The sequence below is a fragment of the Bubalus kerabau genome, chromosome 2, assembly GCF_029407905.1.
Source record: "Bubalus kerabau isolate K-KA32 ecotype Philippines breed swamp buffalo chromosome 2, PCC_UOA_SB_1v2, whole genome shotgun sequence".
NCBI lineage: Eukaryota > Metazoa > Chordata > Mammalia > Artiodactyla > Bovidae > Bubalus > Bubalus kerabau.
Genome location: NC_073625.1, coordinates 141645526 through 141670999, shown reverse-complemented (window position 1 = coordinate 141670999; position 25474 = coordinate 141645526). Strand labels below are relative to the sequence as shown.

At 40.6% G+C, this 25474-nt stretch overlaps 1 protein-coding gene across 24 annotated transcripts in view; it reads left to right on the top strand.

The window, feature by feature from the left end:
* Positions 1-25474, top strand: part of FNDC3B (fibronectin type III domain containing 3B) — a 353923-nt gene that overhangs the window by 62081 nt on the left and 266368 nt on the right. For all 24 annotated transcript variants that reach the window (XM_055569054.1, XM_055569058.1, XM_055569052.1 and 21 more), the window contains one exon: positions 10961-11099. In XM_055569054.1, the coding sequence (XP_055425029.1) occupies positions 10985-11099 (115 nt within the window). In that variant the 5' untranslated portion in view covers positions 10961-10984. Of the gene's footprint in view, positions 1-10960; positions 11100-25474 lie in introns of those variants that run through there.

The following is a 25474-nucleotide window of genomic DNA, read 5'->3' as shown; positions in this document are numbered from 1 at the left end:
CTTTTTCTCCCTAAATTTTAACCATCTGGACTACATGATAGTACAGTTAATTTGCTTAACTTCCCTTTAAAGTACTTTAAAAAGTGTTTTAAAAAATCATTAAATCTGCATCTTGGTAAGGATACACTAAAAATTCAGTTATTGGCTGTGTGTACAGGGAGCTGGGGACTGGATAGGAGAGAAATGTACTTTGATTGGGTGTCTTTGAAAGTTACCTTTTGAATTTTGTACTATGTGCTTGTTTTGTCTAATTTTTCGAATTCACTAACCTATGAATTTTCATCAGCCCTTCCACTGCCATGTTTTATTGCCAGATTCTTAGATGTTATAATCCGCTCGCTTAGAGAACGCTGACGTCTTACCATCACTTTCTGTCTGAGTCTCTTTCGGCACATCGCTTAACCTCTCTCAACCTTAGTTATAATAATATCTGTTCAGAGGGGAATACTGCCTCCTTCACTTGAATGCTGTGAGGCTCGGGAGCAATTAGTGCACAGGGGCTTCAAGCCGTGACCGTCTTTGCTCTGGGGACTCTTCCGCTCAGCCTTTCCCAGAAATGGTTTGGTGTTTGCAATACATTTTCCCTTCCCCCCAAAGTAACAAATGTTATACCTGGCTGTTAGGTACCCAAGTGGTTATAAAAATGTGAATTTAATTCATAATAGATCTCTAAAAGCAGAATAATAAAATACATTTTGGATTTCATTCGAGGGAAATGTGCTGCTGCTACTGTTTAGTCGCTCAGTCATGTCCAACTCTGTGCAACCCTGTGGGCTGCTCTGTCCGTAGGATTCTCCAGGCAGGAAGACTGGAGTGGGTTGCCATGTCCTCCTCCAGGGGATCTTCCCGACCCAGGGATTGAACCCAGGTCTCCTGCACTGCAGGGAGATTATTTACCGCTAAGCCACCAAGGAAGGCCATCTAGAAGTTGTGTTAAAGCACCCATGTTACAGATGAAGGAACTGCGGCCCGGGCCTGTGCAGGCACACCTTGAGCCAGGGCCCTGTGGAGCAGCGGGACCTGTCAGCCTGCTGTGGGGCTTCCAGGCAGGTGGCAGTGCCCGAGGGCTGGGGAGGAGTTGAGTGTCTTCATAGTTTAGATCTCCTCTCTTTCTATAATCCTGCCATGGGTGCCGCCACGCCTCCCCCCCACCCCCAACACACACAGCCCCCCACCCACCCTCCACCCACCCACCTTAGAGCTTGACTGGTGTGGAGGTAGGAAGACCTAGAGCTGGAGGGGGCTTTAGGAGTGACTTTTTTTATTTTTCCACTTTTGGATTATAGTCTTCTAGACTTTTTTCGAATATCCTATAGAAAAAGATATAAAGAAACAACCACACAATTCCAAGTCATTGCAAAGAAATATTTTCAGTTGTTCTCATCTTTGGATAAAGTATGTGACAAAGTTAGCTTGGATGTGAGTGAAAATAAGGGCTCATAGCTTTGGAATGTTCTTTTGTAGATGCTAGACTGTCATCCTTGGGATGTGAGAGAGGGATGTGAGATTTATTGTGCTGCGTGTATCCAGAGTCTAGGTGTTCTAATAAAAATGTCTAATTACATCTACAGACCTCTTTAAACACTGTTTAAAAACAATGAACAAAACAAATGGACCTTTTGTTGGTAAACTTTTTTTTTAGTTGGGCCACCTTTCCCTTTTAGTTAATCTTTGTAGAACTGAGCTGTTGATGTGTGGATGTGGATCTGAGGTCCAGAGATTATGTATATATAATGATGCAATTTTTAAAAAAGTTTTTGTGTTTCATTAAAGATTTGAGGTATATTGGAGGGGCTGTGGAAGCAGCCAACCTCTTTATATTCATGGAGAATTATAAAAATAGCCTTGATGCATTAATGTTTACATATGATCCTCAGACATGTAGACTATTTCTCCTTCTCAGGAAATAGTGCTTTCCTTATATAGTAGTTTTGAGTTCAGACGTGACTGTGCTAAATTAGAATAAAGAGCGCATCTATGGATTCTTAAAGGTGGGGCCTATACATTAGACTACTTGACATCTCTCCTTAGCCTCTGGAGCACAGTGGAGAGTTCTTTTTTTATTTGTTGTTTGAATTACATATTATTACTTACTTTAATCCATGGCAGCGGTGGTGGTGGTGTTTTTAATCTAAACTCAATTTCACAGGATTTCTCCTGTGGATTTAAATGTTGCCACTTAATTCTCCTGTGTTTATAGTTGGATGCTAAAAGCAAGAATGTTTTTAAGGTTAGGAACCTTTTCAGACAACTGTGATTTAACTTCACTAATGAACTCATATCAGACAAGAAGACAAATTCCAGACTATTTGTGCCTCAACCAACCAGCTGGGTGCATACCTCCAGGTACTGCTCATGTCTCAAGAAGTTTTTCTGCATGAACAGTTATCACCACTCCTTCTCTCATTCAAGTGGCAAGCCATGGCAAGAGTCTTTCTTTCACAGCTGTGTAGAACTCAGCTGTAAAATTAGATTTCATTGGCATAAAAGCGCAGTGATTACTATCACTATTTACTCAGTACATTCTTTTTTCAACATTTTCTTTAGGTTCTTCCTCTCTTATCCAGGAGGCCCAGATTATATTCATATGAGTAAGAGAAACTAATAGGTTTTTATAGAGTTTGAGTAAACTTCTTTTTTCAATTTTTATTTAATCTGTATGAAGTAAGTACTATAGGCAGAGGTGTTTTGAAAGATAATAGAGCAAAAAGAAACCTTGAAGGTGAATCTATAACCTTGTCATTGGTAAAAGGAGGAATTAATTGTCCAGATTTAAAGCTGATGATTGGTAAACCTCAGATTAGAACTCATGTTTTCCAGAACTCAGTCTTGGGGTCTCTCTGCTCTAGTGCTCTTATTGTTCCTATAATGTACTGGTGGTCGTTTGAACAGTTTTTAGTGGAGGGGCTGTGAAAAATTCTAATAAGTATCTTTAAATTTCTCTTCATATCCTGTTTGAGGGCGCAGTTCGATTCGGTTTTCAGGAGAGCGTTTGCCTGTACAGGTGCCGTTGCTCATGGTTGCCTGCAGTGTGCAGGAGAGACGGTACAAAGAAAAGCACTGAACCACCTCCAGCCTTGCCTCCCAATGGCAGTGCCCCACATCAGGCTCCCAAGTGGCCACGTGCTTATTCCACACAGTCAGCGCCAATGCCACGGCCGCTGCTGTAACTGTTAGCAGAGGGAGAGAAAAGTCCTGCTTTCACAGTGGCAGGAACATGGTAGAAACTGGCTGATGTGTCTTGATGGATGAGCAGCTTTTTCTCAGTTTCAGAGGTAAAGCAGGTGGCACCGTGTTTCTATTTTGTTTTCATTTTTTTTTTTCTATTGATGCTATTGTTGGTGTTTCTATAGTTATTATCAGAAAGCTGTTTCTCATTTTGCTCAGAAGGCTAGAACCGTTTAGAGAACTTCTAGGTCTTGAAGTATCAGTCAGGGGTTTATCTTTCAAAACCAGAATGGAGCAGGAAGGTAAGAGGTTTCTCCGATGAAAATAGCAATGATACTTTGATACCCCATTACTTGTAAGAATGTGTATGCTGCTGCTACTGCTGCTAAGTCGCTTCAGTCGTGTCCGACTCTGTGCGACCCCATGGACGGCAGCCCACCAGGCTCCTCCGCCCATGGGATTTTCCAGGCAAGAGTACTGGAGTGGGTTGCCATTGCCTTCTCCAAGAATGGAGAAAACTTTTTCTTCTCTTTCTCTTTCAATAACTCTTTCCCTTCCTCATCTCTGCCGCTCTGTTTTCCTAAATCTGGCTAATAGGACGACACATGAGGAAGCTGTCAGTTCTCATGACTGAGGGCATGTGTACACAGTGACCACCTGTATGAGAAGGAAGTCCGGGAAAGCAGTTTTTCTTTCTCTTTTCTGGGCTGTATGAGTCTCTGTCAAATTTTGACTTTTTAAGATTTTTCTTTCTTTACCACAGTCATGGCATATACAAGTGTGAATCAGCTGCACAAATGTTTGTTGTAATAAATTAAATTTTATTAGGCTTAGGTTTTCTTTGGGAGTCATTAAGAACCTTGTAATCACTCATAAAACATTAGCTATCTGATAACTATTGTTTTAAAAGAGATACAGTAATTTCATAGTAACCTCTCACACCCATCTGCCTCAAACACAACACAGCAAAACAAAGCCCCACTTCTTTTTTGTGATTCAGTGAGTTCATCATATCATCATTTTGTCTACTAATTTTGACTCCTTGCTGTGTTGAATCAGGAAAAAAAAAATTTCTTTTCCTTATTACTATTTAAGAAAAATGGCTAGAACATTTTCCTGGTGAGTTTGAGACAATTTTCTGACATGTGGTCCAGAGTAGATTTTTACTGTTAGAAGTCACTAAGTATTTTTAGCAGAGAAGGAACTTTTGTTGAAGTGTGAATCAAGCTATGATTTTACTAATGTGCCCAAGAGCATATTCTTCTCAGGCTGCAGAACAGGCAAGTAGCAAGCAAAATGTTTTCATGCTGCTTAGATTTTGTGAAGGTGATTGGTTAATGTATATTTTATTGGAAAAGATTCAAGCTTTATGGAATCACAGTTAACTTTTAGTGGTATGAATTCTGAGGGCTTCTCTCATAGCTCAGCTGGTAAAGAACCCTCCTGCAATTCAGGAGACCCCAATTCAATTCCTGGGTTGGGAAGCTCCCCTGGAGAATGGATAGGCTACCCACTACAGTATTTGTGGGCTTCCCTGGTGACTCAAGGGTAAAGAATCTGCCTGTAATGCGAGAGACCTGGGTTTGATCCCTGGGTTGGGAAGATCCCCTGGAGGAGGGCATGGCAACCCACTCCAGTATTCTTGCCTGGAGAATCCCATGGACAGAGCCTGCCGGGCTACACTCCCTGGGATCGTGAAGAGTTGGACATGGACTGAGCAATTAAGCACTGCACACATGGTATGAATTCTGAAGATGGTTTTATTTATTAGATTATTTGCATAATTGCTTTATAGGTCTTAATTGATTTCTATTCATCGATTTCCCATTCATCAAGAAACCCCTTTTGCTTCTGAAAGTGCATTTGAATTGCAGATAGAAGCAAAAAGTTAAAACTGATGATGTGTTTTTTTTTTTTTTTTTTTAAGAAAAAATTAAGGTATGATTGACACAATGCTTTCTTCTTATTGGTTCTCATTCTACTTTTACTTTTTCTGCACTTCCCTGGGATGGTTTAGAATAGGTCAAAAGTCAGGTGTAGGTAAGTGAGCCTGGGAGCCTGCACCTTGGCGCTGCCCTGAGATTTAACTCAGGGAGTCCATCTCCTTTCACCCCGCGGGGTCATTTCATTTGGCACTGATGGTTTTGCTTTGTTCCTTTTGGTGCTCTTGGGGTTCTTTTCCTCTTGTCATCTGAAACTAATTTGTGTACTGTACTGCTCACTCACATCTTGAATTAATGTAAGGAAATTTGGGTCATTGGCCCATGGAGTGAGGTGCATGACATTTTGTTACTCATTTGAAGGCCAGGCCCACAGACTTAAAACTCTCCCAGCAGTGATGAAGGCTTTGATTTTTTTCAAGTTAGAAATTCTTCCTAGTATATAACTGCTTTCTCTGGCCTTTGGAAATGGATCTGTGGTTCTCTCCTGAGAATCAGTTTTCTTTTTTAAATTAAATTGGCCGTATGTTTCTTAGTATAGTTTGGGGCCAAAATACCATGGAAAACCTTTTTAGACTTGGAGTGAGGGAAGCAAAAGAAAAGGAAAAAGTAATAACTCAGTGCCTAGAGTAATGTAAAAACTGAAGACCCTTTGTAATATTATTTTAAAGTAAGGTGTTTTGTAAAAGCTTTAGGGTCATATTTGGACAGAACTAAATGTCTTACTAACAGTGAGGATCTGTTGTTCAGCGTGCCCAGCCCCCATCCTTGCCATTAGGGTACTTCTTTGGCGCTGGGCCTCCCTGCAGGTAAGAAAGGAAACAAACGACTTGCTTTCAGGAGGGAGGGAAGTCAGCCGCAAGTGCTCACGTGGCATCCCTTTCCTGTCAGTCAAAAGAACAGAACTGGCCAGGCATGAAGCACTTGTGGTTTTATGCTAGGATGTGTGGTTAGGGGAGAGGTTGTGATGGCCTGTGGTTGTCACTGAATTCTTTGAACTGGAAGCATGGGTAAGGAAGAATTAAAAAGAATAGCATTGAAACCTTGGAGCTCTGTGTGTGGAAAAGAAAATATTCAGAGCATTAGAAAAAAACATTGTAGTAGAGGTCCGGAGAAGGCATTGGCACCCCACTCCAGTACTCTTGCCTGGAAAATCCTATGGACGGAGGAGCCTGGTAGGCTGCAGTCCATGGGGTCGCTAAGAGTCAGACACGACTGAGCAACTTCATTTTCACGCACTGGAGAAGGAAATGGCAACCCACTCCAGTGTTCTTGTCTGGAGAATCCCAGGGATGGGGGACCCTGGTGGGCTGCCGTCTACGGGGTCGCACAGAGTCGGATACAACTGAAGCGACTTAGCAGCAGCAGCAGTAGAGGTCATCTGTCTTCCATTGGTTTATTCTCATTAGTTTTGTAGCACATTTATTGACTCTGTATTTGTAAAGGGGACTTCCCTGGTGGCTCAGATGGTAAAGCGTCTGCCTACAATGCAGGAGACCCGGGTTTAATCCCTGGGTTGGGAAGATCTCCTGGAGAAGGAAATGGCAACCCACTCGAGTATTCTTGCCTGGAAAATCCAAGAATGAATTTATTGCGAAAACTCGGTGGTGTGCGAGGACAGTGTGGATGTGGAAGAGCCTTGAGTAAAATGCATGAGTTCTGTGGTTGGTTTGGCCTACTCAGATACACATCTGTCTAGGGGAGAAGGAACCCAGACCAGGATAATGAGGGTTTTGTCAGGATGATTTCTCTTGAGACTTTCTGACTGACACGAAAAGCAGTTACAGCTTAGTCATCCAGGGATCACGGATGCAGGGCACAGAGGGGAGCTTCTGAGACCCCAGAAACCACTCCTCTGTGTGTATAGAACTAACAACCTGGCTTCCCAGCCCAAGGAAGATTAAGATAGCAAATTGAGTATGATTCTCAGAGTTGAGGAGGTGTGGTTTGAGGTATAGCCTAATGAGGAAGAGAGGAAAAAACATAGAATTTAAATATAAGAACTCAAAGTAGGGGTGAATTTCTCTGAGTAGGTAAGGTCAGAATACCTAGGAACTCCCTACTACATCACCTTGTGACTGAGCATAGTATTATAAACAGTGACCCTACATCCCTAAGAAAAAATAAATTTATGGCCAGCCTGCTCTATAATGAAGTTAGAAAATGTATAATTTCCACCCACAATCTTGGCAAATAAAGTTTTTGGTCCTTAAAGTTAACTGTTTGGATAGTAAGCCTTCTACATTCATTGCTTCATTTTAAAAATTCCATTTAAAAAGTTCGGTCATCTTTCTTAGGCATGTCACATTCTCCGGGTCTCCTCAGAGCAGTGGGGCTGAGACACCCCTGTTTAAATTGAGTACATGTGTAGTTTTGTTTGGATTACCAACCAAAACAGAGGAGACTCACTTTTTTGGGGGAGCGGTCACCATTTAATTATTGATGCATGGCAAGCCTTCCCCAGTCTCTTAACCTTCTTTAATTGTCAATGGCTAGGGCCGAGTGGTTTTCCCAGTTTGCAGCCTGAACATTTGACTTTGTATTTGGAAAAGTCATTACTTCCTCCCAACCCATCTCCATCCCTAGGAAATAACCAAAACTAGGTACTAACCATAGTACAGTATTGCTTTGTACCCTAAGTCTTATGTTTTGCATCTATGGTTTTCATTCTTTTATAATTCTTCTTCCTGCCTTTTCTCTTGTCCTTTCTACAGTCCATGGCACTAAATGGTTTCTGTTCCATGATGATTTAAGGACCGGTTGCCAGGCAGTTGTCTTGTTAAATAGCTGGGCATTATCTTGCCTAGAGATAATTTATTACTTTTTTTGTAGGTCCCTTGAATTCCAGGCAAATGAACGTATCCTCTGTATGTGCATGGAGTGTAGAAAGGGGTATTTAAACATTGTTGACTGTGTGAACCATCCCATCTAGATCAATCTCTTACCTTGTATTCTAGGCAGGATAAAGTCTGGTTTGCCTTTGGTGGACCTCTTGGGGACTAGAAAATAGGCCTTGGATTTTTAGCAAGCTGGTATCCTAGGGTAAAGAGGATTAACAACTTTGGTTATGAGAAGTGAGATTCTATGGCAGAGTCTTTATTCATTCTTCCCCTTTTCTCCATGATTAAAGGTATGGTTGTTGGCTGCTTGAGTTGGGGCACTAGGAGTGTGTGGTGTTTATAAGTTCCCACTGTATGCTGTCTAAGGAGTTGATTGTATATATAGTTGACTTTTTTGTGCACAGTTCCCCATCTTCCCCTCGCTTGTTCCCCTCTCAGTAATTTGCAACAACCACTGCACATCTGTGAGGCGGATAATCTATCATCTAGTAGGAAAGAAATACAGGACTCAGGCATCTTTTTTTTTTTTTGTATGGAATAGCTACATTGCCCAAAGTTGCCTATATGATTTTCAAAAGCAAATGCAATTATTTCTTTGTGCCAGCTGACTTTGTTTCTCTGGGATTTTTTTCAACTCTGTGTGGGCTCCCACCTTCTCTCATCTTACATTTATAAGACTTTCATGGAACTTGGAGGGGATCTATCCTTTTATCCCACAGTTGCAGAACCTGGAGTTTAACTACCCAACTTGGACCTGACACTTGTGCTTAAGAGCACCAGCCCGTGGGGCTGGATTGCTGTATTTTGATGATAGCAAATCCTATTGTTTATCATGACGCCAACCAGAAGGTGTCTAAAGTTGAAATTGTCAGTGTTAGGTATAATGTTGGAGTTGAGACATTCTTTGGTTTTAGCGATGGGTGGTTAGGAATGCCTGAACTTTTTTTCACTAGATCACAATTATGTCCTACTAGTACCTGTGTGCACTGAATGAAAAGAGGGTAGGTTCCATTCTTATGCTTGTCTGTGAGCTGATCAGGACTGTCCCTTGTGGGAGAGGGCTTTGGTGCTCACTACTTTAGCAGAGGGGAGGACAGAGGACAGAGCCACAGTCTCCATCATTAGATAAGATACCATGCTTAAGAAATAGGCCTGTGTAATACCAGTTTGAGGAAAAGTAATCATTTCTCTCCTTGTGCACTTGTAGGGTTAAGTATATCTGAAATAAAATTGAAATGGATATTAGTACTCTGTTAGTAGTACTACTCAAAATCAAGCCGTTGATGTCTTCATGGTGTCAGTGGAAGTTATCTTGGTTAATTTTATTGTGAAAAAAATCTGTTTCCTACATTAGGATAAACTATCGGGCTTTGAGTTTTGTATTTTTATTTGCTTAGGAACTGAGTAATTGCCTCATAAAACAGCATGATGGTACTGTTAACACTGAATTATAAGACTTGTTATTATAGAATGTGCTTCCCTAGTTGGGAAATGACTTTGTTGTTTGGTACTTAAAATAATTAGTTTTTCCAAATGGGGTTATAATGAATAGTGTAAAATTTTACTGATTTAAAATAAAAAATTTATAATTTCTTGGGTGGTTTGTATGCATCATTTAATACTTCCAGGGAAGGGATTTCTTTTGGGTGGGCTTGAGGGGAGGGAAATATATTTAATGTTCAGAATGGAGGTTTTAAGAAATATTTCTGTCACACTTGAGACAAATTAGAGATAGTCATTAAAGGACTTGACCTGCTATTTTGCCTGATTTGGATATTGAGTATTAAAGGATAAAAGTCTTGAATTTGAATTTTTGGGAACTTTATTATAAATGAGAAAAAATTTAAAATGGACTACATGGCAGTTTATTTCTGAACTGATTTAAAATAGTGTGTGCATGTGGGTATTTTTCTCCTTTGTCTATGCTATTAAACTTTTTGTGGCAAAAATTTTAGACATAAGTGAAGGATGGGTAAATACTTCTTAAAGAATACATATAATCTTAAATAGGAATTTATTGTGTTCCTGCTGTTTTATTGAAAAGCTAGATAGTGGCAGGTACTATTATGGAATGAGAGTGGGCTTTGTGTTGTTTTGAATTCATACATGAAAATCATTTATTCTGTGGAAACCATGAAATGCGCCTTTAAGCCTTATTCTGTACAAGGTACTGTAGGTACTGTCAGGTACAGGAAAGTTCGAGATAGGCACAAGTCATAAAGCTGCAAATAGGCAACAGGATAAATCCAGTTCAAGGAGGTGATGGGAGAGAGAGAATTAGAACTTGATTAATTACTGAGTTAATAGCAAGGTCAGGAATTGCAACAACTGCAGTGTAGGTAGTTAACCTTTGCTTGGAGTAACTGCTTATGAACAGTATTTTGATCCTAGTGAAAGAGAAAAACTTTTCTTAGAAGTCATGCTCTTTGGCTTCATTTTTTGTAATTACCTTAGAGATAGCATGATAAATGTTCATTTGACACTTCTATCTTCTCAAATTATCTCATTTTATTCTGAGGAATATCTCTGGGGTTAGGGGACTTAAATTTCTAAATAACAAGGCTGAGGAACTGGAGGTTGTGTTTACTTGACTGCTTAGAGACTCAGGTCTGTGGTCTCCAATTTCAAGCTGTTTTTCTTGGGTTTTGCTGTCTGTGCTTAGTTGTTCAGTCATGTTTGACTCTTTGCAGCCCCATGAACTGTAGCCCACTAGGCTCCTCTGTCCATGGAATTCTCCAGACAAGAATGTTGGAGTGGGTTGCCATTCCCTTCTCTAGGGATCTTCCCAACCCACGGATTGAACCTAGGTCTCCTCATGGTGGGCGGATTCTTTAACAATTGAGCTACCTGGGAAGCCACCCTGGGTTTTGCTTCATCCCTTCTAAATCCAACACTAGTTGGAAGAATTTGAGTTTCAGCTGACCTCATGACAATGCACTTAAATAGCTGACTTGTTACAGGTGAATTTTTGCAGTCTTGAGTTCTTTTTACAAAATGGTGATTTTCTTGCAGGAAGCCAGTTGAGGGAAATTCTCCATGAATGTACGTCACAATGATGATGACCGACCAGATCCCTCTGGAACTGCCACCGTTGCTGAACGGAGAGGTTGCCATGATGCCTCACTTGGTGAATGGAGATGCGGCTCAGCAGGTAGGTGCATTAAGGGAGGATTTAAGTTGCCCAAGTGGGAAACATTAGCCCAGAAATTGTTTTATTTTGAGATGCAAAGATCTCTGATCTTGAACCTTTGTCATTCTCTAGAGGTCGTTTCCATTGTAGAATCACTATATGATTTTTTAAAATATCAGAAGTTGTAGTTTTTGAAAACAGCAAACTTTACCTAATCCATCTGGTATTCTTGAAGCATCAAAAACAAGTGTCTGACTTTTGAAATGAATCATTTTGAAAATATGTACAAGTTTTTGGAATAAAGTAGTGATTACTCAAGTCGTGTATTATGCTTGACTAATTTTTCCTGATTGGCCAGAGCAGGATGCCCAGAGGTTGGGTCAGGTTTTGATCTCATCCAGGAGGTGACTGACCCCGACAAGACACACAGGTGTGTGTGAACCCACCCTGGCTCCTGGAGCAGTCCTTCCAAGTCCTGGCTCCAGGGCAGCAAGTCTGCTGCTGTGAAAATGATAGTCATTGTTTTCTGTAAGACTCCTTTCTTTGTCACTAGCTACTTAACATTGCAGAGTAGAAAAGTTATTCCTGAGCTCATTCCTGTAGCACTTGGGAAAAAATTTAAACAGTAAGTAAAACTTCAGAAATTATTAGAGACAGATATTGTCTCTGATAACATAAATTTTTTCTCAGCTCCCCAAGTCCACCATCTGATCAGGGCCAAGGTCTGTGAGCTGGTTATCGGCTGGGAAGTGCAGCCTTCTCTGTATTCTGCCTTCTAGGTCCCGGCTTTGCAGGCTCTCCCCTTTGGTACCTCCTGGTCCCGCCTGAGAGGGAGCTTCCCAGTGCATGGAAACACTTCCTCCTTCACCATTCCTTCCCTCCCTCAGGGCACAAGCTCCTCTCTAGAAGTTCTCTGTTGTCTCTTCCCTTTTTATGTCTTTATCTTTGTCCTACCTCATTCCAGGGAGCTTAGCCTGTGCCCCTGGAGGCCTGGAGTCTTTTGCTGTCACCTAGAGGTTGCTTCGTAGGAGTGGTTCCATATCTTGATGAGTTATTTGTGGAGAGGCTGGTGATCTCCCCCATGTCCTTGTCTTACTCCTCTGCCATCTTCTTCCACTCCTGAATTTTTTAATTGACTACTAAAACTGGTTCCATCAGTCTGGTACTAAATAAATGACACTTTTTATATTTGTATAGTTCTTTAGAAGTATAAAAGTAGGTGTCTTTGTTTTATCGAAAGTAGAATTGGGAATGATTGCTTGGAAAATATTTATGCAAAATATATTAATAATTCAGATAAGTTAATTGGCCATTTGATGTCAGTCTGCCCCACCGCCCCCGTCTGTCATACTACATTAACACTCTATCCAGCATAGTACATTAATACTTTGTATATATGTCTGATGGGTCTTGCTTTGCTGTTTAATGATTTATATATATTACTTTCTCCTGCATTAGACCGTGAACTTCTTAAGAGCAAAGAATGTCTAATAGGTGCTCAATAAATGTTTGTCAGTTGAATAAATTTCTTGCTGTCTTGCCACTGATGGAAGTACCTCATTTCCTGACTCCTGATTCTCTCTCTTGGCTCATTTCAACCAATCTACTGTTAGATCTTTTATCTTAAACACACAAATAGCTATACCTCTGGCCCACCCAACAAAAACAACCTCCCCATTCCTTGACTCCACATTCCCCAACCCCCCTGCCCCCAGTTATATCTCATATCTCTGCTCCCTTTACAACAGTACTTCTCTAAATAGAGCCTCTGCTTCCTTGCCTCCATTGCTCTTCATTTCCAGAGCCTCCACTGGCTGCTCCTCCTCTCTGTGTTCTAGTCTATCAGCAAGTCCTTTTGACCTTATCTCAGGAACGTTGCTGAAACCATATTTTGCCACGTCTACTTCAGTTCTGTGACTGTTCCTAGACTCTGAGCCAACATTGCTCACCAGGGGTAGGACGGTTCTTCTCAACTGGTCTTGCTGCTTTTACTTTTGCGCTACCAGAAAACATTTGCCACACATCAATCTGCTAAAACTGTAAAAATGTACCATGTCACTGCCCTGCTCAGAGCTGTCCTGTTCACCCAAGATGAAATCTGAGTGCAGCCCTGCAGCTGGTCAGCCTCCTGTGACCAGTGCTTGCCTCTCTCCCTCATCCTCTCATTGCTCTGCTCCGGCCACTCATGGGAAGGTCTCAAAATGCCATGAATAGTTTCGAGGTGCATGTGGTGTATGGTTTCCTTTCTTTTCACTAATTAAAATAATTTAAAAAAGGGCTAGTTGGGACTTCCCTGGCGGTTCATGGTCAAGACTCGGTGCTTCTACTGCCAGGGGCACTGGTTCAGTCAGTGGTTGAGGAACTAAGAACCCATGTGCCTCAAAAAAAAAAAAAAGGGAGGTGGGTCAAGGTATTCAAAGTGACTAAACTTGAAAAACAACTCCAGTCTCTCAGGTGTCTTTTGATTCCATTTTGCATACGTACCTGGGAGACCTGAGACCACCCATCTGTGTAGCTGTGCACCATTTTTGTGTTTTGATGATTTCTCCCTTGTTTCTGTAATTTATTTTGTTTAGAGTAGTGGTTTGTAGTTTATAAGCCAGCATACAGAACCCTTAGAATTTTCCAGTTTTCAGAAGTAAACTCCCAGAAATGACCAGAGACTAAAAAGGCTACACTTCCTTGGAAGGCCTTGTCGTATTTTCTACTCCACATATCCACCTCAGCTCTTAAGTAGAAGAATTAAGTAGAAGTATTAAGTGTAATAATATAGGTTAATAAGATCACGTTTTGATTTCACCTAAGAAGTTTTCTATAAAGCCAAGAAATGGGAAAACTTGTTAATCTGTTTTATACATAGTCACAAACATCAAGCTTCGTCAGACCAGGGTATACTTACTGTAAACAAATCTCATTGGAAGGAAATATTTCAGTCTTTCTAATTTGCAAATATGTCTGATTGTGCTAGAAGCATTGACGTTTAGGCCTTTAGGTTATGTGGGCCAAGCTGTTGATTGATATTACCCCTAAATTTCCCTTAATGGGGAACAACTGTTAATTGGGCAGGATGTGTTGGAAATATTCCTCTCAGCAGGAACAGCCCGAGGTTTATCACGCCTTGATGTTGCCTCTATGTCACTGTGGCTCAGCCGAGACAGTGGCCTGTGTGCCTCTTTTTTGCCTCTTTCTGTCCCCAGAGCCCCCATTCTGTGTGTTCCTCATTCCCTCGAGCCTTCACTCTTTCCTTTGGGTCCTAACACTTAGTTGTGTCAGAGTTGACTGTGGTAGACCTTAAGGCCTGTGTGTGGAACCTGGGATAAGGCTCAAGGGGAAGGCAGACCCAAGGAGCAAGCAAAACTAAAAATGATGGAGGAATAGCAGAGAGAGGTAGCGGGGAGGGAGAGCAAGGGGATCACCAGAAAGAACAGGGACCAAAAGTGAGGATTCAAGAGTCAGAAGCTGCCCGAGATTTGAGTTCTTGCCTGGGGCGCCTGCTGGTGTTTGCTGCTTGGATGTGCGGTAGGATGCTCAGATGGGTTTGTATGAAAGGATCAGGATGCAGGGGACACACCAGAGGGAAAAGTCTGTATAATGTCTTCTGAGACTTTAACTGTGTTGTCCCTTGAGGCCAATACTTTTTAACAAGGACCATGTGGAGGCACTGGGCTGACTTTAGTGACAGACTTTGCAGATACTATCCTGTCAGACCCATGGGGTGAGAGACGCTGGAGCCACTTCTCCCACTATACCATCCTAAAGAGCTGCCCGCTGGCCATGGGTTCTCCCTCTGCATTTCTGTTAGGAGTGTATCTAAGTGAAGCTTACCGTGTATGTGTTTACAATGTTCTTAATACTTTGCAGCTGTGCTGAGGACATTCTAAACATTTCTATATATGCAAAAGAATCACCACAGTTATGAGAAAGCCTTCAGTCGTCTCAGCCCTCCTCCTCCTGATTCTGTCCTGTTGGTTTCTGGATTTAATTAAGATGAGTCCTTGGCAAGATTCTCTGCTCTGTTCTGGCTCTAACTAAGAAACACTGTTAATTTTCATTATCAGAAGTCATGTTAAGGTTGAAACCTAGGTTTGTCATTTTGTATAGGTAGCAGGAAAAGGATGATTCTTTTCTTAAAATGAAAAGCCATCCTCAATTATAAATGAAGATTTAAAGTATATCATCAACTGAAGAAATGAGCAAGAATAACAGTAACAAATATACAAGGTGGATAGAAAGAACTTACTTAATAGCTCTGAGATATAATCTATATGCCATGTGAAGTGAAGTGAAAGTCCCTCAGTTCAGTTCTGTTCAGTTGCTCAGTCGTGTCCGACTCTTTGCGACCCCGTGAATCGCAGCATGCCAGGCCTACCTGTCCATCACCAACTCCCAAAGTTCACTCAGACTCATGTCCATCGAGTCAGTGATGCCATCCAGCCATCTCATCCTCTGTTGTCCCCTTCTCCTCCTGCCCCCAAGCCCTTCCAGCATCAGAGTCTTTTCCAGTGAGTCAACTCTTTGCCTGAGGTGGCCAAAGTATTGGAGTTTCAGCTTTAGCATCATTCCTTCCAAAGAAATCCCAGGGCTGATCTCAGCATAGTGTTTTTGAGGCTTGGCCATGTTGTCACGTGTATCACTACAGACATATCTTGGAGATATTGTGTTTTAGTTCCAAAGAACTGCAATAAAGCCAATATTGCAATAAAGTGAGTCACATGAATTTTTTGGTTTCTTGGTGCATGTAAACATTCTATTTATATTGTGTAGACTTTTAACTGTGCATGTCTAAAAAAAAGTACATAGCTTAATTTAAAAATATTTTGTTGCTAAAAAATGCTAACCATCTGAGCCTTCAGTGAGTCGTAATCTTTTTATAATACAGTAACATCAAAGGTCATGATTGCAGATCATCATAATGATTATAATAATAATGAAAAAGTTTGAAATATTGTAAGAATTACCAGAATGTGACATAGAACCTAAAACGAGCAAATACTTTTGGAAAAATGGCGCTGATAGACTTACTCCACACAGAGTTGCCATGTTAAACCTTTAATTTGTAAAAAAAACAATTATTTGTGAAGCTCAATAAAGCAAAAAACATGCACTAAAATGAGGTATCCCTGTCCTTTATAGCTCTTTTTTTGCTTTTAGCTTTTTTATTGCCTAAGAATACTCTAGTGTTCATCATTTGATGGACATTTGGATTGTTTCCACTTTTTGTGGTTTTTATGAATAATACTTCTATGAATGTATGTGTACAAATGTTTGTGTGGATGTGTGTTTTTGTTTCTCATATACATACACCTAGAAGTAAAATTGAGCAGCTTATTTAAAACTAAAAAAAATTTTTTTGGAACAGCTTTATATTTAACTATTGTTTTCTGAATTAAAAAAAAATTTCTATTTTCTGCTTGCCCTCACTGTTATCTTGCCCTTTCACTCCTTCTTTCCACCCCAAATCTCAAAGAAGGGAGGCTGACAGTCTTGACACGAGAGGCCTTGTAACTGTGAGTAGTAGTGAAAACGTGGATTGCAGTTTGCAGTAATAATTTTCTTGAAACGTTTGTACAAGTTACGTTTTCCTCATAGACAGTGATGCTGAAGAGTCTGATCCAAAACTGCGCTTCCTCATGTTTGGTTCCTCTTGTCTCACTGTAATTTCTTCTACCTCTAAATAGATCAGCGTAGCTAAATAAAGTTTACTTCCCTTAATATGCCTAACCACATATTATTCTTGAGTTGTAAAGCTTAGGTTTCCACCTGAGTTTTTGTGTGTGGCTTTATAAATTCCAGTGAATGTGCTTCAGCAGTCAAAATATTGCATTTCACACACTACATTTTAGAACCTAACAGTGTATCAACTATCTTTGTTATGAACTTTCAGCACATTTTGGAGATTTTAAGAAGTAACAGCTTGTTTTGAGCATGAAAGGATAAACATGAGCCCAATTTCCAACTTGTTTTGTTGGTTTAATATTTTAATAATCTCTTAAGAAAAATTACAGCAGCTACAGGTAAATAAAGAAACCATTAGGTTAAGAGCAGAGTGTTCACATAGAATTGACTGATTTGCTTATGTAATCTGTGACAGCGACAGACCTGCATGACGGCGGCATGCCACTTTGTATATATTCTTAGTGACACTTGTCATGTACGTATTATTAGGGCAGTGGGGTGGGGATAGAGTTAGATGTCTCCTTGTCCTAACTGAGAATTCAGAACACAGAGAGCACCTGGAGCATGTTTTGTCATTTTTATTTCTTATCTTTTGCTTTTTTTCCCTTTTCTTCTTCATGCCTCTTTTTCAGGTAGTAGATCTCCTTAAATGTAAACAGAAAACTTTTTCTGGGACATCCTGTTAATAAGCGTTTCCTGGAAGACTACAAGTTACCTCAGTCATGTCCAATTGTCTTGACTTTTGCCCGTTTCGGTTGATCAGCATTTAGCATGTCATTTCATTGGGAGTGAGGTTTTTTCCCCTTGGGTTTCTTCTTTTTGAAAGCCTTTGTTTCCCCCAGACAGCATATGCAGCCAGAGTTTCCCCAGCGCATTCTTTTGAGTACACGTTTCCGGACAGCACATTAAATATGTTAAAATGTTCCATGTTCAGATGGTGCTCGTCATCAGCATGTCTTCTGCATCAAATGTACTTCTCCTCCTAGTCCAGTGGCCTTTTCTGTTCAGGTTGACATCTTCTTAATAACATTTCCCCGGACAGCTCCTTTCTTGCCATCAGTAGTTCAGATCCTGTCGCCACACAGGTTTACTCTTCAAACATACGGATGGCCACCATGTCAGGGGGACCAAGAAAGGGGATCAGCATCAGTATGGTGTAGAAAAACGAATAAATGGCTTTTGGGAGCCTTGCCCAGGAAAAGGGTATTCAAATGCGAATGGGACTGCAATTAAAATATTATTGCTGAATAATATTAGATAACATCTCATTTTGTGATACTCCCTATTTAGAGGCAAGGGCTTGAGCTGGCAGGTAGAAAAAGGCTGGTCAAATGTTGGGCTTCGGAAACCCAACATGGGGAAGCACAGTTTTGGATCAGACTCTTGAGCATCACCGCCTATGAGGAACATGTAACTTGTGCAGATGTTTAAAGAAAATTATTATTGCAAACTGCCATTCACGTTCTCACTACTATTCACAGTTACAAGGCCTCTCGTGTCAAGATTGTCAGCCTCTCTTCTTTGAGATTTGGGGTGGAAAGGAGGAGTGAGAGGGTAAGATTTATGACTGAATTAAGGAGTGACTGAATAACAGATTTGTTCATCTGCATAAGCATCTATCGTATGTCTTCTCTGCAGGACTGTATTAGGTGTTGGTGACACAAAGCTGAATAAGACACTGTTTTTGCCCTAAAGGAATGAGCAGTCTAGTTGGGGAGCAGAATGTGGTTTACAAAAAAAAGAAAAAGGCTGTATTTACACATGTGTAGACCAGGGGAGAAGTGCTTGGGTTGCAGAATGTATCAGTGTCTTGGGAGCGTCCAGGGAGGTGTGGGGAACGGGAGAGGTGAGCAAGGAAAAGTGTCTGTGGGGAGGCTGAGCCTGAACTGAGGTATCACGCTGGAAGTTATTCAAGCTTTGCATATCATGTAATCAGTTTCTGTGGTGTGAAATGTGAATACTCTGTAGGGCTAGCATAATCAGTGGAGAACTGATATTAGTGACGCCCCCAGCAAACTGTATCTATGCATTCTAGGATCTCTTTTCTGGAAACTTTGCTCTTCGGTATTCTTTCTAGAGAATCTGTGTCCTCTGTGCATCCAGTCTGGCGATCCACTCCTGGCTTCTTGATTCTGTCCCTCACAATTTCCAACTCTGTGGAGGTGAGGACCATGAGCACCCCTAACCCACGTGCTTTCTAGTAGTGCAGGCAGCTGGCCACGTTTCTGAGGGCTTCCTCTGAACTGTTAAAAAAAAAAAAAAAAAAAAAAAGTCTGAGTTTTCCAGGTCTGTGGTCTGATTTTACAATCTTCTCTGCCTTAGGTCTGCCAATTCCATTCACTACAAAGCCTTCTGAAAAGGCATAGCCTATGTATAATCTCTGTCTCATAAAGGAAAATGTTGATGCCATGCAGAGGAGGGTGTTATATGTGGCACTCACAATAATTATGACATATGATATATAATTATGACAGCTCTGAGCTGTCTGGGTTGAGAGACACTTCAGAATTTAATTAGCCAAAGGCAATAATAATAAGATACAAGATACAATCAGTATCCTTCAAATGGTAGAAATAGAGCTGCCTTCAAAAAGGAGAGGATTAAGGAAAAACACTGGCGTGGCAAGGTTGCACTGCAAAATAACAGCAATTTAAAATTTTATGGTGGTTTTAACATTATGATTGTTTTCAACAGTGTTTGACTGTCTGGTTGCACTCTAAACTCCAGAGGAGCAGGGGTTGTCTCTTGGCCATGCTGTACCTGGCGTCTGAGGTAGCATTCAGTAAGGTAGCATACAGTAGGTCCTTCAGAGTGAATGAAGGATGAACAAAATGAACGAGTTTAATTCATCTAAACCAGGGCTTAAAAACTGGCTACCTATTACATTTTTCATACAGGCATTAAAAAAGAAAAAAAACTTTATGATTAACAAATAATTAGGTGCCAATCTTTAAAAATGGGAAGATCTACACAAAATTCTAGATCTTTCTGTTTTTTAAAAACCCAGAAGATCTGGTAACTGGGCTGATTGTCCTACTTGGCAAAAGTTGATGGACCCGAAGTAGCAGCCACCCACTTTGGATGGGGAGTACCATTCTCAGGCCCCCTTTGTCCACTTCACTCAATTCCCAAACTTGCCTGGTCTCTGTGGTCAGCTGAACTTGCAACCTGGGAATTGTTTACCTGTGTTTTTTTTTTAGCTTTGTAATTGTTTCATGTGCTCACACATACTGGGTTTTAAAAACAAAACTATTTAAGATTTTTCGGGCACACTCAATGTATCATACTGATGAAGTGATTTTAAGCCTCTTAGTTTTCTCCTTTCCTCATATAACTTGTAGAATGAAGTAGTATGGACTCTGGCTCATGTAGCTATGTAGAAGGATTTCAGTTATATGTCTTACAACTTTGGACCCATATGTTGTTTTATTTGGCCTCTGCTTCACAGTGAACAGTATTCGAGTCCCCAATCAGTGCCATATTGAACACTCATCAAAGCATAGGAAGGGCAGAAGAAATGACCAGGCGCCTTGGTTTTACTGTTTACAAACTGGTTAGGGGGCATTAAACACAGATGCAGGGTATCAGCGTTCAAACGGATAGACATGCAAATACTTATATTTATAATATTTTTTACAGTTTCTCCAAAAATTGCATTTTCCTTAGGTACTTATTAAAATAGAATTTTTTGAATGTAAAATTTCCCTGGTGTTGCCTAGATGAAGCATTTTTATTTAAATCATTTCTATATTGACTTTCTCTTTGAATAAAACTACATTTGATAGACTTCCAACCTCAACTTTCTGTTTTTTTAAAATGCATATTTGTCATGTTGGATGTGATATGATAGCCATTGATAGAGTACAGTACAAATTATATATATATGTACACACACACACACGGAGGAAAAAAAATGGGACTGTTCTCTTCCAGAAAGTGTTAAGACATATGTTTCCACATAATCATTTTTATGTTGGCAGACTCATCTTTTCTGGTCCAAATGATTGACTTAAAAATATGACTGTATAGCAATTATCTACATTACGTTTCCACACAGACAATAGTGAAGCAAGCTGCATAAGTTAGCAACAGTAATATCTAGATTCCAAATGCGGGTGCAAAAAGTAAACAGCCTTCCAAGGAACCCTTTGCTGAAGCGTCCTAGTATTGTATCTAGGTAATTTGGGGGCTTCCTTGTCTTCAGATTAGATTTAAATTGGAATTGACCAGAACTAGGTACCCCCCTTAGTAATCTTCCAGCCAGCTCTGCTGTTACAGTAAATTGAAGCTGAACTATGGTGGGGCTCCGGAGGGAGCAGTTCAGTGGCGCCTTAGTGTTCATGCCTCCACTGGTATTGCCTCTCAGCCCTGGGCCTTTTTCTTTAGTAGGCGACCATCAGATAGAGCACTGCTGAGAGGATGTCTGTTTTATGTGCAGTGTGTGCTTAGCACAACCATTAACTAGAATACTTTGACCTGGATCCATTCTTTTTTGCCCATTCCTTGCCCCTTGCAGTATAGGAGGTGTGCATTTGGACATCTGCATTTAGAAAATTACTTTGCCAAGGGTTTCTGCTTTGCAAGTAACAAGGGAACTAGTTAAGCAGAGAGAGCAGAAAGTAGGAGCTATTTGGTTTCATTTTGGGGTGTCAGGTTAACCCTTAAATAACAGATTTGAACTTCACAGATCCACTTATACACTTACTTATGTTTTACAGTAGTAAGTATTATAGAACTATACCATCCACCATTGGTTAAGTCTGCAGATGTACAACTGAGGATACCTAGGATCTGCGAACGCAGAGGGCTGACTATAAGTTTCAGACGGATTTTTGACTTTGTGGAGGGTTGGTGCCCCTAAGCTCTGCATTTTTCAAGGGCCAGCTGTGTTTCTAAAAAAGTGGAAATCAATCCTTCTGAGCTAAACCTTAGATGTAGAGAAATGGACTTGTTATCCAGTTGTGTTTCATGACTTCTAATTTTTAGGAGTTGTTAAAATGTTCTTATGTTTTCTAAGTAGATAGAACAATTCACACCGAAGCATGTTCTTGGATAGAAGTTTCTTTGGTCTTCATGTATATTGGGATATCGAGTTGTCATTCTAGTTCATGGGGAAAACTGTGACACACATGCTTTTGTTAGTGATGTTGTTTAGTAGCCAAGTTAGCCAGAGTCATCCAGCTCATTTATCTTTTCTGATTTGTTTTGCATTGACAGAGTACATCTATTTAAAATCCATCTTAATTCTCATCACCTTGGCAAAAGGGCTGTATGAAAAGCATCCTTATAGAATGGCTGTTTCTTTATCATTTATTTTGCAACTTTAGTCATGATAGAAAATAAGTGTAGTGTAAAATGTGGATAGGATATGAATTACAAAGGAATGGCATCCATATTTTTTCATAAAATGTTTGCATTGAGAAATTAGACCTTAGGCTTAATATATACTCTGTGAATAATATCTGTTTTAAAGACCAGGGAATCAACTGAGAGTGGAATTGAGTAATGGACGACATCACCCTTTAATAATGGGTATTCACATCTATGGGCGTTTACTTCTCAGACTTTCTGTTTTCTTATTTTTAAAGTGGTTTACTCAGGGTTAGGCACTGAGAATCTTCCCACTTTTTATCACCTGCCCATGCGGCTTCAAGCTGCCTTGGGACTTTGAGGAGCCTCCATTAGGGAGACTTGAAGAGAAGCCGCGTACTCAGTGTAGGCTTTTGCTTTGCAGGGAGGCAGTGGTTCCTTTTCCAACCATTATTTTAAGAACATGGGGGAAATGTGGGCTAACATGTTTTGTAACATTCCAGAGATGTGTCTTAACAATGTAAAAGATATATTAAAGGTCAGATTTTTTTGGCATTGAAAGAATGCCAAGGGTCTGACTACAAGTTTTTGGCATTTACTTCAAACTTAAACGTTACTTTTTAAACTTGCTGATCACCAGAAGGTTTGTTGTCTCAACTTTATGCTCAATTTTGAGTTGCATGGTTATTTGTTAAATTATTGAAAAGAATGACTTACTTTTTTGGTGGTGGGGTTGCTGCGCTGTATGGCTTGGGGATCTTAGTTTCTCGGCCTGGTTGAAGCCGGGCCATGGCAGTGAGATTGCTGAATCCCAACCACTGGACTGCCAGAGAACTCCCCAAGAGAATTCCATTTGATATTTTCTTTTTTTTTTGTTCTCTGTGTGGTAGAGGGAATGAAGAGTATTCATTTGAGGCTTATGATGTGCTAAGCACTTTTATATATTATTTCTTCCAGTGAACATACACCTTGTAAGGTGGTAATCATTTTTACAGACAGAACCACAGATGAGAAAGGTTACATACTTTGCACATGGAAAATCACAGGACTGGGATTTGAGTCCCCTATGTCCTACCATCCAGGAACAGTGGTATTGCTTGGACTTAGGCGTATCTCCGTTGTTTTGTTCAGGTAAACAGTCAGGAGAGACATGGGACTGGGTTTTGTATAGTAGTAAGTTGTAAGGCTTGCGAAGAAGAGTATTCCTGCTATTACCTTAAGTTTCCTTCACATCACCTCTGAAAGATGGCAGTGAATCTGGCTGTGGAGCTTCTCAGAGTTGCAAACCAAGCTGGAGTGACTGTCTGAAGCCTGAGGCACCAACTGAGTTTGGAGGAAGAGGTGGGTGTGAAGTCATTTCAGGCCCAGGTCGTCAGAGTAGCTCCCTTTCTTTCCCTAGGGAATGGTTCTTTCCCTGAGGTTAGCCATAGGGGAGCAGTTTCCTCTGGGATCAGCACCTGCTGAGAGATGGTGGTGACCAGAAAGAAAAGGCAGGGGCTTGTCAAGCCTGGGCACAAGGAAAGGACCTTTGTCTGCCTTCTTTTCTTCCAAACTCCGCCTTTCTCTTCCATTCAAAAATTACATCATCCCTGAGGCACAGTTTTTGTGTCTTAAGAAATCTGAAAACTTATTATAAGACTTGAACCTATTAGATTATTTTTTGTTTCATTTCTGAATTTATAATTATTTCTCTTAAGTAATGCCACAATTAAAAAAAAATCATTTAAGTTTATCCTTCAAAAAGAAATCACTCTGAGCATTTCTGAAGTGTCTCACCTCTGCTCATTCTTGTTCTCAGGGGGAATACAAAATTAGGTGTCAGGCAGCATTTGTGCTGTGAGACCACACCCCTTTGCTAGTGAGTTCCTCATCTTCTTTGTTTCAGATTGATGAAGGGCTGCTTGGACTTTGACTCTCCTCAAGATGTTAATTATATGTTTCAAAATCATGTGTTCTGTTAAAAATCACTTACGCATAGCCTTGGAAGAGCACTGGAGGCAGGGAGGTGCTTCAGGGGTGTAGAATATTGTTTGGAGGCCTTGGGAAATAAATCTTAACTTCATTTACCACCAAGACATGTTTAGTCAGTGTATATAAACAAAAGAAGTCACAGTGTGCCTGGACGTTATTTGTCCCAGATGGAGTTTAAACTTGGCTCATTATACTGCGCTGATGTCATGGTACATAAACTGGCCCGAGTTAGAGACGTGCATAGAATCTGCTGTGCGCTTGTGTGTGCTGAGGGCGTGCGAGGAGGAGGGAGGGGCTGGCTGGAAAATCGTTGTCACATTTTTCCTTTGCTGTCTGCATAGCCTAGTGTCAGTCCTGAATTTGGACTGGGTGCAGAGTGAGGGAAGAGTCGGAATAATGTGTTCATTTGTGCAAGTCGGTATGTGATGCACTCAGGGATGTCGTTCTTCCAAGACTGAGTGTAAGTGCATCAGGCTTTCCAACAGTTGCTTACGATGCTCTGGCAATACAATCTAGAGAGGAAAATCTTAAAGCAGTACATTTTTGAAGAGCATTTTCAAGTCTGTTTGCCTTGAAATCTTCAGTCTGGATAGTGTCTTTAAACTTTTTAATGGTCTTAAGTATCCTGCTGTATAATTCTGTTTTCCTGGATTGAAGGGTAGATAACCTTTCAAACTAGTTGCTTAAGTGTTTAAAAAGGCAGAAAAAGGCGGACCCTTGATGCCTCTTAGAGAAGCTGGCCAGGTTTAATTCTTCCTTCGAGCTTTGAGAGGACCCAGAAAAGGGTCCTCTCCTGGTGTTCTGGGTGCCTAATAGGCAATCGACACATACTGTGGTGTTACTTTGTTACATTTTATTGCTGACTTCCCTTGTGATAATCTTAATTAGAAGCAGTTCCAAGTAATTCACAGCATTTTGTGGATATAAAGAGCTTAGATTTCAGAACTACTGTGAAAGGATTCCAAAGTCACTCTTGTTGCTGGGATCCACGGAAGCCGAACAGACACTGAAATGTGAATGAGCTGCGAGGTGATCCTTCAGGAAAGCCAGAATGTTTCTCAAACTGAAAATCTGGTCAGAGGTGAGAATTGGCTGGTTTTAGATTTTATTGAGAACATGAAATGTGGCAGATGTGGCAAACTTTTTTTCTTCAGACTTTCTTATTAGAGGCCATGTCACTGGTAGAAATTTGAAGAGAAAGAAATATTAATAACAGTTATTTATTGAGCATATACTATATATAAGGCCTTCTACCAGGGCTGCCGGGGGGTTGCTTTCTTCTTTAGAGCACACACATAAGATAGGTGTTTTATCTTTGCAGAGGAGGAAATGCAGGGTTAGAAATGTTAAGTGCCCTGTCTGGCACAGCTGGGACTCAGCTACGATTTGTCTGATTTGTTCTTCTCACTCTGTATCTTTGGTATCTTCATTGATTTTAA